The sequence below is a fragment of the Scardinius erythrophthalmus genome (assembly GCF_964197995.2).
Source record: "Scardinius erythrophthalmus genome assembly, chromosome: 19".
NCBI lineage: Eukaryota > Metazoa > Chordata > Actinopteri > Cypriniformes > Leuciscidae > Scardinius > Scardinius erythrophthalmus.
In genome coordinates this window covers 1153174-1167500 of record NC_138239.1, presented here as the reverse complement: position 1 = coordinate 1167500, position 14327 = coordinate 1153174, and the positions used below count along the sequence as shown (strand labels likewise).

General features: G+C 41.4%; 1 protein-coding gene across 1 annotated transcript in view; it reads left to right on the top strand.

Moving 5' to 3' along the window:
• thbs1a (thrombospondin 1a) overlaps positions 1-13309 on the top strand; it is a 13328-nt gene extending 19 nt beyond the window's left edge. Inside the window, exons 1-22 of the mRNA XM_081347444.1 lie at positions 1-125; positions 512-1074; positions 1711-1786; positions 2353-2445; positions 2527-2636; positions 2768-2893; positions 5114-5210; positions 5591-5767; positions 6658-6834; positions 6924-7097; positions 7374-7501; positions 7580-7732; positions 7828-8046; positions 8124-8231; positions 8654-8813; positions 8915-9033; positions 9478-9712; positions 9800-10027; positions 10456-10727; positions 10810-10907; positions 11002-11141; positions 12040-13309. The exon at positions 1-125 is cut by the window's left edge and continues 19 nt beyond it. Of these exons, the coding sequence (XP_081203570.1) occupies positions 62-125; positions 512-1074; positions 1711-1786; positions 2353-2445; positions 2527-2636; positions 2768-2893; positions 5114-5210; positions 5591-5767; positions 6658-6834; positions 6924-7097; positions 7374-7501; positions 7580-7732; positions 7828-8046; positions 8124-8231; positions 8654-8813; positions 8915-9033; positions 9478-9712; positions 9800-10027; positions 10456-10727; positions 10810-10907; positions 11002-11141; positions 12040-12047 (3525 nt within the window). The 5' untranslated portion in view covers positions 1-61 and the 3' untranslated portion in view covers positions 12048-13309. The remainder of the gene's footprint in view (positions 126-511; positions 1075-1710; positions 1787-2352; positions 2446-2526; positions 2637-2767; positions 2894-5113; positions 5211-5590; positions 5768-6657; positions 6835-6923; positions 7098-7373; positions 7502-7579; positions 7733-7827; positions 8047-8123; positions 8232-8653; positions 8814-8914; positions 9034-9477; positions 9713-9799; positions 10028-10455; positions 10728-10809; positions 10908-11001; positions 11142-12039) is intronic.
• Positions 13310-14327: the final 1018 nt, after the last annotated feature.

Here is a 14327-nt window from a genome sequence, read left to right as displayed (position 1 = left end):
CACACAGTCAGAGAGACTGAGGGAGTTATTAGAGTGTTTCATCTCCAGCTTCAGAGGAATCATGACTCTGAGAGGACTCGTTGTGTGTCTCTTATTGTGGAGTTCCGAGGGCAGCAGACATGCAGGTGAGAACACACTCTTTATTCGCTTCTGCGGTGTTTTATGACCATGGTGTGTCATATACACCAATATTTAATATTCAACAATATTATTGATCTCCTGCATTATATGAGAACTGAACTGAGCTGGACATCACGGTTTTCTCCAGAGCGGATATATATATATATAAATGAACTAAATTAATAACTTTTTTACAACAAAAATGAAACATCACTGAACTTACTTAAGCTGGAATATGACGCTATTTTCATCTAGAAACAAGCTTTGTTTCATTATTTTCCTGTTATCTCTGTAAAGCTGCTTTGAAACACTGTATTGTAAGCGCTTTATAAATGAAGCTGACTTGACTTGTTTTATATTCGTGCGCGCTCACGTGTCTCCGAATCCACAGAAATGCTGGACGATGACTCCGTGTTCGACCTGTTCGAGCTCTCTAATCTGCATAAGAAGCATCACGGGGTGAGTTTAGTGAAGGGACCCGATCCAAACAGTCCCGCGTACAAGATCCTGAACCCGAACCTGATCCCCTCCGTGCCCGAGCTCTCCTTCAGGGACCTCATCTACTCCATCCAGAGCGAGAGGGGCTTCATCTTCACCGCGAGCCTCAAGCAAGCCAAGCGCACTCGGGGAAGCCTGATCTCCGTGGAGAGGACCGACGGAACCGGGTCCGTGTTCGAGATCATATCCAACGGGAAAGCCAACACGGTGGATCTGGTGTACCGGACCGCGAGCGGGCAGCATGTGGTTTCCATCGATGATGTGAATGTTGCGAACGGGCACTGGAGGAACATCACGGTGTTCGTGCAGGAGGATCGGGCTCAGGTTCATGTGGGCTGCGAGGAAATCAACACGCAAGAACTCGATGTTCCGATCCAGCAGATTCTGAGTCAGGAGAGCGCGGACATCGCCAGCCTGAGGATCGCTAAAGGAGCCGCCAAATCAGACCGCTTCCTGGTGAGAAGAGCTGGCTTTGATCGATCACAGCTGCATGGTCACTGTTGACTTAATCTATTTCCATCTAATGACTATTTTCTTCCTCTAATGAGGAGTTTGGAAACGCGTAAAGACGCGCGCAATTTTACAGTCTCTTTCTCAATGTTTCGCGTAATAACTTTTTTTTTCGGTTCCACTTTATTTCGATAGTCCACTTTAGACATTATACTAACTATAAGTAACTACGTGTCAACTAACTCTCATTAGAGTAGTATTTATAGAGTAATACTCTCATATAGAGTACTTTGATCTGTACAAGCTTTAGCGCTTTGAGTTTGAGAAAGGCGCATTACAAATAAAATGTATTATTAGTAGTAGTAGAAGGCTAGACTGTCAGTAGACTGTTAGGTTATGGTTAGGTGTTAGGGTTAGTAGAATAAGTTGACTTGTAGTTGCCAAGCTACTTATAGTCTTTTGGGGACCATCAAAATAAACTGTTAGTAGATATTAAGACTAGACTACTAATACTCTAATGTCGACATGTAGTTGCAAAGTTATTTATAGTTAGTAGAATGTCTAAAGTGGAACATCGAAATAAAGTGTTACCTTTTTTTTCTTGTCAGTCTCGGTTTTTTACCTTTGTCCCATTTGTTCCAGGGAGTTCTCCAGAATGTGCGGTTTGTGTTTGGAACGACGCTGGACGCGATCTTACGCAATAGAGGATGCGAGAGCTGTAAGTCTTTACTTTGGCTCAACTTTGTGAATGGTATAAAATGTGATTGATAAATGCTATAAAAACACACTGTTTATATGATTAAATATTGGAAAAATGTCAAATTGGACTTTCCTGTAGTTCAAGTAGCGCATGGCGAGAGTAGGTCATGGGTTCGATTCCCAGGGAAAGCAAGAGCTTATAAAATGTTATAAATGCCTAAATTTAAATGAATAAAAATAAAGTGGTGCTGGGCAATGATTAATCGCATCCAAAATAAAAGTTTGTGTTTACATAATATATGTGTGCATACTGTGTATAATTATATAGTATACATAAATACACACACATGCATGTAAATATTTGCATGTATATATATTTATACATAATTTATATTAGGCTATATATAAATATCAAATTTTTCTTAATTATATACATGCATGTGTGTATTTATAAATACAAAATAATTATACACAGTACACACACATATATTATGTAAACACAAGCTTTTATTTTGGATGCCCAACACTAAAATGAAAATATGAATGTTGTATTAAAGCTTAACCACTCAATGAATATTTTGACAGCTACCTTCATCACAGATGTCATGAGCTTTGAGAACGCAGTGAATGGGTCGAGTCCGGCCATCCGCACCGACTACACCGGACACAAGTCTAAAGGTCAGGTGATCCTCATGCGTATGTGATGTGATGTTTCGGCGTGGACTCATGGCTTTAACGTCAGAATGCTTTCCCCCTCAGATCTGCAGGACATCTGTGGGTTCTCCTGCGACGATCTGACCAGCATGTTCACGGAGCTCAAGGGCCTCGGTGTGGTGGTGAAGCAGCTGTCGAACGAGCTCCGCGAAGTGGTGAGGATCAAATCCAGCTGTCGACGTTTTTGCATGCGTCTCTCCACCCTGTTGCTCTTGTAATGCCAGATATTTCTATAATTAAAGTCCTTTCTAATGACAGTTTCTCTGTGCTCTTTCCTGCCATTCAGAGAGCAGACAACAGCTTAATAATGAACCGCATTCAAGTCCACAAAGGCGTCTGTCTGCACAACGGAATTGTTTACCAAGACAAAAGCGAGTGGACGGTGGACAGCTGCACACACTGCACATGTCAGGTACAGCTCTTCTCACTCTTCAACTGCGCTTTTCACTTACTTTATACTGGTTAGTACTGGTCTAGTGGACAGAACAGATTTGACCAAGGACGGTTAAAGGCATACTTCACCCAAAAATGAAAATTAGCCCATGATTTACTCGCAGGCTAATTTTGGATAGATGCACTTTTACGATGAACAGATGCACTTTTATGATGGATAGATGCACTTTTATCATGTATAGATGCACTTTTATCATGGATAGATGCACTTTTATCATGTATAGATGCACTTTTATCATGTATAGATGCACTTTTATCATGAATAGATGCACTTTTATGATGGATAGATGCACTTTTATCATGAATAGATGTACTTTTATGATGGATAGATGCACTTTTATCATGTATAGATGCACTTTTAACATGAATAGATGCACTTTTATGATGGATAGATGCACTTTTATCATGAATAGATGCACTTTTATCATGAATAGATGCACTTTTATGATGGATAGATGCACTTTTATCATGAATAGATGCACTTTTATGATGGATAGATGCACTTTTATCATGGATAGATGCACTTTTATGATGATAGATGCACTTTTATCATGGATAGATGCACTTTTATGATGGACAGATGCACTTTTATGATGGACAGATGCACTTTTATCATGAATAGATGCACTTTTATGATGGATAGATGCACTTTTATCATGGATAGATGCACTTTTATCATGAATAGATGCACTTTTATGATGGATAGATGCACTTTTATCATGAATAGATGCACTTTTATGATGGATAGATGCACTTTTATCATGTATAGATGCACTTTTAACATGAATAGATGCACTTTTATGATGGATAGATGCACTTTTATCATGAATAGATGCACTTTTATGATGGATAGATGCACTTTTATCATGAATAGATGCACTTTTATGATGGATAGATGCACTTTTATCATGGATAGATGCACTTTTATGATGATAGATGCACTTTTATCATGGATAGATGCACTTTTATGATGGACAGATGCACTTTTATGATGGACAGATGCACTTTTATCATGAATAGATGCACTTTTATGATGGATAGATGCACTTTTATCATGAATAGATGCACTTTTATGATGGATAGATGCACTTTTATGATGGATAGATGCACTTTTATGATGGATAGATGCACTTTTATGATGGATAGATGCACTTTTATGATGGATAGATGCACTTTTATGATGGATAGATGCACTTTTATGATGATAGATGCACTTTTATCATGAATAGATGCACTTTTATCATGAATAGATGCACTTTTATCATGGATAGATGCACTTTTATCATGGATGGATGCACTTTTATCATGAATAGATGCACTTTTATCATGGATAGATGCACTTTTATCATGGATAGATGCACTTTTATCATGAATAGATGCACTTTTATCATGGATAGATGCACTTTTATCATGGATGGATGCACTTTTATCATGGATAGATGCACTTTTATGATGGATAGATGCACTTTTATGATGGATAGATGCACTTTTATGGACTTCAAAACAGAAACAGCAATTCACTGCCATTATAAAGCTTGGAAGAACCAGGATATTTTTTAATATAACTCTGATTGTATTCGTCTGAAAGAAGAAAGTCATATACACATAGGATGGCTTGAGGGAGAGTAAATCATGGGCTAATTTTCATTTTAAAGTGAACTACTCCTTTATGTGGGCAGACCACATTTGACCAAGGATGGGGAACTTAGTCAAAAGCCCTGGTGGACAGTGTTGGGAGGACGGAAACAGGTGCTGAAAGTCTTACTCTCTCAGTCTGTTCTGTGTTTCACATGCATCTAAATGGCCGAGATTCAGGAATGTTTTAATTGGTGAGTGATACCCGCTGACTCTGGTTTCCGGTGAGACCATTGTGTGTGTGTGTGTGTGTGTGTGTGTGTGTGTGTGTGTGTGTGTGTGTGTGTGTGTGTGTGTCTGTGTGTGTGTTAGTGTGTGTGCGGTTGTGGCCGCTGACTCAGTCTGTATTCTCCACCCTCATGTTGGCCACATAAAAACACTTTGTTAGTCCGGTCAGATGTGTTTATAGTTTATATCACCACAAGATTTTCCAGGGGTCACTCTTTACTGGCAAACCGAAAGCCAGCAGAGAGACGTTTATTTCTCATCCATTAAGTGCAGCTGTTGGGATCGTCCCATTAAACTTGCTTCAAATATTTCACAGAACTCGGCCACTGTGTGTCGTGAAATCTCCTGCCCACTCATGCCCTGCGCCAACGCCACTGTCCCGGATGGCGAATGTTGCCCGCGCTGTGGAACACGTGAGTCCAGCTGTTAAATCTCAACATTCATTATTCATTATGTTCGTCTGATCTGTCAAGTCAAGTCAAGTCACCTTGATTTAAACAGCGCCATTAACAATATAGATTGTTTCAAAGTGATAATAGGAGATTACAGTAACAGAGATTGCTTGGCTTTACAGCAGCTCTAGAATAAAGTTATTGTCCAGCGAAAGTTAGTTTGATTGATTCACTTCCATTACAAAGATCATTAGTGGTTAATTTAGGGGGCGCTAACACACACCATTCTAACAGAAAACAGAAACTTTTAATGTGTTCTGGCAGTTCATTTGCACGACGACAGTGTTTGGTGGCTAGTTGAACTTATTTGATATCCCTGTTGTCTGATTCTCTTCCTCAAGCGAGTGATGCGAGTGCAGAAGATGGCTGGTCGCCCTGGTCCGAATGGACTCATTGTTCGGTGACCTGTGGAAGAGGCATTCAGCAGCGTGGACGCTCTTGTGACCGAATCAACAGCAACTGTGATGGCACGTCCGTCCAGACGAGAGACTGTTACACGCAAGAATGCGACAAACGATGTGAGTTGAACAATACGCTGACCTGGCATCCGTCACTGGTCATATTCAGACCATCATGCATGTAACGTGAGCCAGTAAGACCTGTGCGTTGTGGTAGATTTTTCCCCTACGCACCTGACTTGAGTTTACCTGGGTCGTATCCTAATCAACGCATCAAAACATCTTCTGATCGACGTTCAACACTATTGATTGGGAAATAAGATCTCTAGTGTTCCACTAACTTGCTGCGCAGCATTAACTAGACAGACTCCAGACAATGCCTTTGAATATTCTTTAATCACGGCCGGAGGATCTCAGACCAGTTTCAGAGAGAATCCCACCAGCAAAAAGAATACAACAGGTTTTATATAATAAGAGCATGGCAAAGGTGACATGATACATTTCATCATTTTTCTACAATATGATTGGTTCTTAATATGTATAATCCAGCAAACCCTTCTGTTACTAAATTTCCACTTTGTTACTCAAAGTCATAAGTTTATAAATTTAGACATCTGTCTAGTTTCATTTCACCTTTTGCTATATTTGGACATGATTCAGACACACTGACTGACTGAGTGTTTGGGGACATTTCAGGTTTCAAAAGCATATAATTGTTAATCCTGCAAGAAAAATAAATGTTATTTATGATTAATTTAAAAAATCCACTGCGGTCTTGTATCCTTGTTAGTGCGCCTGCCTCCCATGCCAGTGTCCCCGATTCGAATCCCGGGCAGCAACATTGTGTCGACCCAGATTCGGCCCACATTTGGTACATGTGGAATCCACACATACCGGATGTAGGCCAGATCTGGGCAGACACAATGTTGCTGTCTGGGATCCCACTCGGAGTGGGTCAATTAGGACCGGTTACATGCATATGTTTAACACTTATTCCTGTTTTCATGCAGTCATGCAGAATGGGGGCTGGAGCCACTGGTCTCCCTGGTCTTCTTGCTCAGTGACGTGTGGCGAGGGCGTCATCACTCGCATCCGGCTGTGCAACTCCCCAACGCCTCAGATGGGGGGCCAAGACTGCGAGGGAGAAGGTCGCCAGACCGAACCATGCCAGAAGCCGTTGTGCCCAGGTGAGTGTCTGCCTTATGACTGCTGGAGTATTTGCAGCATTTAACCTGAGATCCCAATTGACACTGTAATGCATTTCTCTGTGTCTCAGTGAATGGAGGTTGGGGACCCTGGTCACCATGGGACTCTTGCTCCGTCACGTGTGGTGGAGGACTTCAGCGCAGACACCGTTTGTGCAACAGCCCCGCTCCCAAACACGGTGGAAAAGAATGCCTGGGTGACTCCAAAGGAAGCCGGTTGTGCAACGCCCAGTCGTGTCCCGTTGGTGAGACATGCTTCATTGTTAAAGGGGACATATCATAAAAATCTGACATTTTCCGTGTTTAAGTGCTATAATTGGGTCCTCTGGACATCTACCAACCCAGAAAACGTGAAAAGTGACACCCAGTAACTTTATTTTTGTAAGCCTGTTTTGTTATTGCCAGAGTATCTAAAGCTCGTGTCACATCTTGTGAGAAGGGGCATAATATGTCACCTTTAAGGATCAAGCTAAAGATTCTTGTAGCACAAAAATAACAGACTTCCATACTATCATGAACAGATGGATGTCTCTCCAACCCGTGCTTCGCCAGCACCAAATGCACTAGCTTCCCCGACGGCTCCTGGATGTGCGGGGAGTGTCCGGTTGGATACACTGGGGATGGAGTCCAGTGTCAAGACATTGATGAGGTGAGACTGCCATTCTAAAGAGATGGAGACTTCTAAATGGAGATACTGGTGTTTCTAAATATTGTTTGGTATCTGCAGTGCAAAGAAGTTCCCGATGCCTGTTTTGTGCTCAATGGAGTCCATCAGTGTGAGAACACAGAACCGGGCTACAACTGCCTGCCCTGCCCACCGCGCTACTCCGGAAAACAGCCCTTCGGCCGGGGAACAGAGCAAGCCATTGCCAATAAACAGGTTAGAGCAGTCTAGAACAATGATCAACAATGGGAAGGGACAGTTCTTTCTTGTTTCATGAAGTGCTAACCTCCATAAACTCAACTTTCTTACAGGTCTGCACGCCTAGAAACCCATGTGAGGACAGCACCCATGACTGTAATAAGAATGCCAACTGCATCTACCTGGGAATCTTCTCCGACATCATGTACCGCTGCGAATGTAAACCAGGCTATGCTGGGAACGGTTACATCTGCGGAGAAGACCCAGACCTGGACGGCTGGCCAAACAAGGACCTCCTCTGTGTGGAAAACGCCACCTACCACTGCAAGAAGGTATGCAACCATTTCCTTACCATATCCCCATATACAACAAGGTTATAAAATCTTCATCAAAACATCTCGTATTTTAGGACAACTGTCCAGACCTTCCCAACTCTGGGCAAGAAGACTATGACAAAGATGGAACTGGAGATGCTTGTGACAGTGATGATGACAATGATGGGATCCCTGATGACGGGGTAAGTCGTAAACACATTCTTCTTCTGCAAAAGCATTTAGAGATAGCATGTTACTGACTAGAAAAGAAAGAACAGAGTGAACAAAAGAGAAGAAAGAAACATTGCCAGTAGCATATACATAAAGCGTTTTGTGGTGGCTTCCGTCCAGCCTTGCTGGATCCCTTGATTTAACATCCATAATTCAGCCAAACAATTTGACAGGGCAAACAAACAGTCAGCGTCTTGCAGCCAAACGCTGGATTCCTGCACAGCTGTGTCCCAAACCATCACGTCCATGGCATATCGCTTAAGACATTCATTTTGTTCAGTGCTTTGCGGATGTATTTATAAAATTGCCGGGGAGGTAGAGAACGGATCCAGATGTTTTTCTATCTTCCCCTTTTTCATCTCTGACTTGGCTGGATCTTATTGTTTTGAACTAGGACAATTGCCCATTCGTCTTCAACCCAAGACAGTACGACCAGGACCGCGATCAAGTTGGTGACCAATGTGATAACTGCCCGTACGACAGTAATCCAGAACAGACCGACACCGACAACAATGGCGAGGGTGATGCTTGTGCCATAGACATCGATGGAGATGGTGAGTCACACGTCATGAATCTTTCGTAACCTGGGACTCAGGAAGGACATAGAAACCATTGTAAGGAATCATTGGTGTAACACTGGAATTGATTTCTCCAGGCATTCTGAATGAGAAGGACAACTGTCCATACGTGTACAACATTGACCAGAGAGACACCGACCGGGATGGAGTTGGTGACCACTGTGACAACTGCCCGCTGGAGCACAACCCTGACCAGGTGAGTTGCTTCAACATGCTTTTTAAGACTCGAGTGTGCAACCATGAACAGCAGATGATGAAGGCTTTGCATTTTCACCTTTGTTGCCATTGGCTTTTGGCTTGCTTAGTTGGGGACATTTAATTTAATATTCAACAATATTATTGCTCTGCCTGCATTCACACCATTATATGAGAACTGAACTGAGCTGGATGATGACATCACGTTTTTCTCCAGAGCGGCTATTTATGTAAATGAACTAAATTAATAACTTTTTTTCAACAAAAATGAGCCATCACTGAACTTACTTAAGCTGGACTATGATGCTATTTTCTTCTGGAAACAAACTTTGTTGCATTATTTTCCTGTTATCTCTGTAAAGCTGCTTTGAAACAGTCTGTGTTGTAAAAAGCGCTATATAAATAAATGTGACTTGACTTGATATTAACCGATGTCATGTCACAGATTGACTCAGACTCTGACAACGTTGGAGACAAGTGTGACAGCAACCAAGACATCGATGAGGATGGACATCAGAACAACCTTGACAACTGCCCCTACATCCCCAACGCCAACCAGGCCGACCACGACAAGGACGGCAAAGGAGACGCCTGCGATCATGACGATGACAATGATGGCGTACCTGACGACAGAGACAACTGCAGACTCGCCTTCAACCCAGATCAGGTGGATTCGGACGGTGAGTCAAACACACTGGAGTAGATTTCAGTTCATTTTCTGTATAATCCAAATTCGTGCAAGAATAACCTTATTTTCTCCTGTCCAGGTGATGGCCGAGGTGACGTCTGCAAGGACGACTTTGACCAAGATAACGTGCCAGATATTTATGATGTTTGCCCGGAGAACTTTGCCATTAGTGAAACAGATTTCCGCAGATTCCAGATGGTTCCCCTTGATCCCACAGGAACTTCCCAAATCGACCCCAACTGGGTTGTCCGTCACCAGGGCAAAGAGCTTCTGCAGACCGTCAACTGTGATCCCGGCATTGCTGTCGGTAAGGGGTTGAGAGACACTGGCTCATGATAAACACGTTTATCTACATCAATGCGTTAAAGGAGTAGTTCGCTTCAGAATTAAAATTTCCTGATAATTTACTCTCCCCCACATCATCCAAGATGTTCATGTCTTTCTTTCTTCAATGAGCGATGGTTTGTCTAGATGAGACTCTTATTCCTCGGCTGGATCGTGTCGAGACTTTGAAGCTGCACTGAAACTCACATCTGGACCTTCGACCCGTTGGACCCCATTGAAGTCACTATATGGAGAAACATCCTGGAATGTTTTCCTGAAAAACCTTCATTTCTTTTCCACTGCAGAAAGAAAGATATGAACATCTTGGATGACGAGGAGGAGAGTGAATTATCAGGACATTTTAATTCTGAAGTGAACTAATCCTTTAATGTTCTTCTTCTTGTTCCTCAGGTTATGATGAGTTCAATGCCGTGGACTTCAGCGGCACGTTCTTCATCAACACGGACCGTGACGACGACTATGCCGGTTTTGTGTTTGGCTACCAATCCAGCTCACGTTTCTATGTGGTGATGTGGAAACAGATCACACAGACCTACTGGTCTTATACGCCCACCAAAGCCCAGGGTTACTCTGGACTGTCCATTAAAGTAGTGAACTCCACTACGGGACCGGGCGAACATCTCAGGAACGCTTTGTGGCACACTGGAGACACCGAAGGACAAGTATGTATCATTCTCAAGCTGAATGTTCAAATGATTGAGTTTTTTTAAAATGTCCACTCATCTTATTTGGGACCGTTTGCAGGTGCGTACCCTCTGGCACGACCCCAAGAACATTGGCTGGAAGGATTACACTGCCTACAGATGGCACCTGATCCACAGACCCAAAACCGGACACATCAGGTACGTGTGGATTAACTTAGATCAAGATTGGTCTTGGTTTCTAACCAACAGCTAAAGCAGCTTTACTCACTCCTCTTCTTTTGTTTCTTTCCAGAGTTATTATGTATGAGGGCAAGAAAGTCATGGCTGATTCAGGAAGCATTCATGACATGACATACGCTGGAGGAAGACTTGGCCTCTTTGTCTTCTCTCAAGAGATGGTTTACTTCTCAGACCTCAAATACGAATGCAGAGGTAAGTCATTTGGATGGTTTTAAAGGGGAAATATCATGGAAATCTGACTTTTTCCGTGTTTAAGTGCTATAATCGGGTCCCCGGTGTATCTACCAATCGAGAAAACGTGCAAAGTGAAACCCAGTAACTTTGTTTTATAAGTCTTTCTCTGCAAACATGTCTAAAAATAAGCCGATCAGATTTCGCTCTCCTTCTGACGTATGAAGAGGATCTTATTATAATATTACCGGCCCTTAATCTGCACGTTTACACACACCAGCCGACATTTGGTTCCACACGCGCCAACAGAGACCAGTTCTAACGCAGTGATGAAGATCCAGCAGAGCCTGAAGCTGTTCTGTGGTTGAGCACAGACGAGCACTGAACACTATTGACCAGAACATGTCACCGCTGTCTTATAAAGACCTCAGGAACTGTGGACACTTGTGGAGAAGTTCAACATGATGATGAGATGATCAGTGTAACTCCACAACAACTACAGAAATGTCTCCGCTAACATTCAGAAGCTCTTCCTGAGTCTCTCCGTAAGGCTGCACTCGCTACTGGTTATTCTGGGATGAGTGAGATTGGCCTGTTTTGTAATTGCCGGAGTTTCTGAAGCTTGTGTAAAGACTCCGCCCTCTTCTGAACGGAGGCGGGGCTGCAGCTCATTTGCATTTAAAGGGACACACACACAAAAGGCGTGTTTTTGCTCACACACAAAAAGGGGCAAATTTGACAAGCTATAATAAATGATCTGGGGGAATTTTAAGCTGATATTTCACAGACACATTCTGGGGACTCCGTAGATTTATATTACATCTTGTGAAAAGAGGCTAAATATGTCACCTTTAAAGAATAATATTGCTCTTAATGTTGTTCCAGCAAAGCTCATGAGTGTTTTTCCACTCTCTTGCAGATGTATAACGACCCCATCATTGTTTCTCCGAAGGACGGCCCGCTATCTCCTGTTTTCTGTCGGTATAAATGTGTTGTGTGTTATAACTCTGTTCTGTGGTGGGATCAAGGATCAAACGCGGAGCGCAAGAACTGCCAAACCCCAGAAGCAGATCGAGAATTCATCTTTCGTTTCATCGATCTCCTCGAATCTCACTGGGAGTCTGTCAGTTTCTTGTTTCTTATCATTTGGTGGGTAAAGGGAAGCTCTTCTGTCACGTCGCCTCAGATCCGCTGTGGACTATGATCATGACAGAAAGCAGTCGCTTATGAACTGAAGTAAGAGCTTCTCCTGGATTGATTCTGCTGGGTTTGAGATCCCACAGGAGGAACTGTTGAGGGACGACGCACAGGATCGACGGACTTCGTGAAAGCATTGTCACTGAGACATCCAGATCTTCAGGACTCAATGATTCAGGCTTGTTTTTCCATAAACACCCCCTTCTGCTTTCAATCAGAACCAAAGAGTCTTAATTTCACTGTTTATAGAGTGGAGTCTCTCTCAGGGCTAGAAGGATCTTTGTGACTTGGAAGTTCATGTCTTAGATTAATACACAGATGAGCTTCAGAGGTTTAAATGAAAAAGGAAGTGGAGATATTAGAGAGGCGCACTTCTGTGATTTATTTATTGCGTTGAGATGGAAGAGTGAGAACTCATCTCAGAGTCACGTATTACTGACACAAAGAGAACAAGCGTTTCCTTCAGGCCAGGAGGAGCTCAATTAATATGAGCGGAATATGATGTAAACATACAAATATTACCTCACTGTTCTATAATTGAACTCAACAAAAATTACAAATGATATTAGTGCCATTTATAAGTCAGTTCTGTTTTGTTTTAGAGCGACTGTAAGTAGTGAAACATTTCTTCTGTAAATAATACAACTATTTTGTTTTAGACGAGATGCCCCAGTAGAACGTGAATGGAAAGTTGTTAATATAAATAAGTTTGTGCCTAATTGATGTTTTTTTTTTTTTAAGTAAGTTATTGGTAAAGTTTTTTTTTTTCTATTTTAATGTCATATGTGTAGATATATGCTATTTAAATAATTTATAATGAACTGTAACCTGACATTGGAAGAATATGTATAAACTGTTTGCACACTGATGAGGATTTCCTTTGTTTTTTATGGATGCTTTAATGTCAGTATTGTTATCAGTTTTATTCAACAATGTTGTTAAATTCTTATCAATAATTTTGTAAAATCATAATAAAAACTTTTGAGTTAAAATTGCGAATGAAGTGTTTTTCTTGTTAGCTGCTCACAGTCACTCTAAACTCTAGAATCAGCTGAAATTACATCTTTCCATGACGTGCTCAGCTTAAATATACAGTCTGACGGCCTGATTTTACACTAGAAACCTCAATCTTCACCTAGAAATCCAGTGGATTTTAATTCTACTGTCTATGGCTGTGGTTTGGTTTATGGTTACTGAGACAATAAAAGCTACTTTGGTCAAAAGAGTGTTCTTATTTCCTCCCGATCGCTCACATGAAGTCCTGGGTTCATTTATCCACAAACACACGGTTCACCTTCAAGGTCAGGAATGCTGGGAATGTCGGAGACGCTGAAACACGTCCATATGAACATGACACCAGTTCGCACACGGACACTACGAACCTCACGTTACACTCAATCTACAAGATTTTACATTTATGATTTCATCTCTGGACATTGTATGATTTTTAACCCTCTGGTGCTCTTTGCGAGTCGAATGTTTTGGAATTGGATTTTTTTTATTTATTTCAATGAAATGATTGCAGTATACTTTAGTTTGATAATGATTTTAGGGGATTTTATGTTACTAAATATGGTATTTATTCACTTTTTGCGCATAGATCTGAAAATAATTTTCCAAAAACTGTGGTAAATCTTGAATGCTTGTTTGATCTCTTTTTTTTTTTAAAAAAGTGAAATGGTAAAAATTCAAAATAGTATTTTTGTGCATTTTTCATAATAATAAACGTAAAAAACAAACTTTAAACAAACTTTTTTTATGAAGTACATATTTTAAAAAACAAGTTTAACTCTAAAAATGCAAGAAAATCAAAACCATAAACCTGAACAGGTTGTGTTTGAGTGTGATATCTTTCAGTCAGATTCTGTTTGGCCACAGAAACAGAAATTTGTCTCACATTTCTGACGAGGAGCACAAGTGTGACTGTTGTTTTCAGGACTAACATTATAATATGAGGATTCGATGCTCAAGAAACATTTATGATTATTATCAATGTTGAAAACAGTCGTG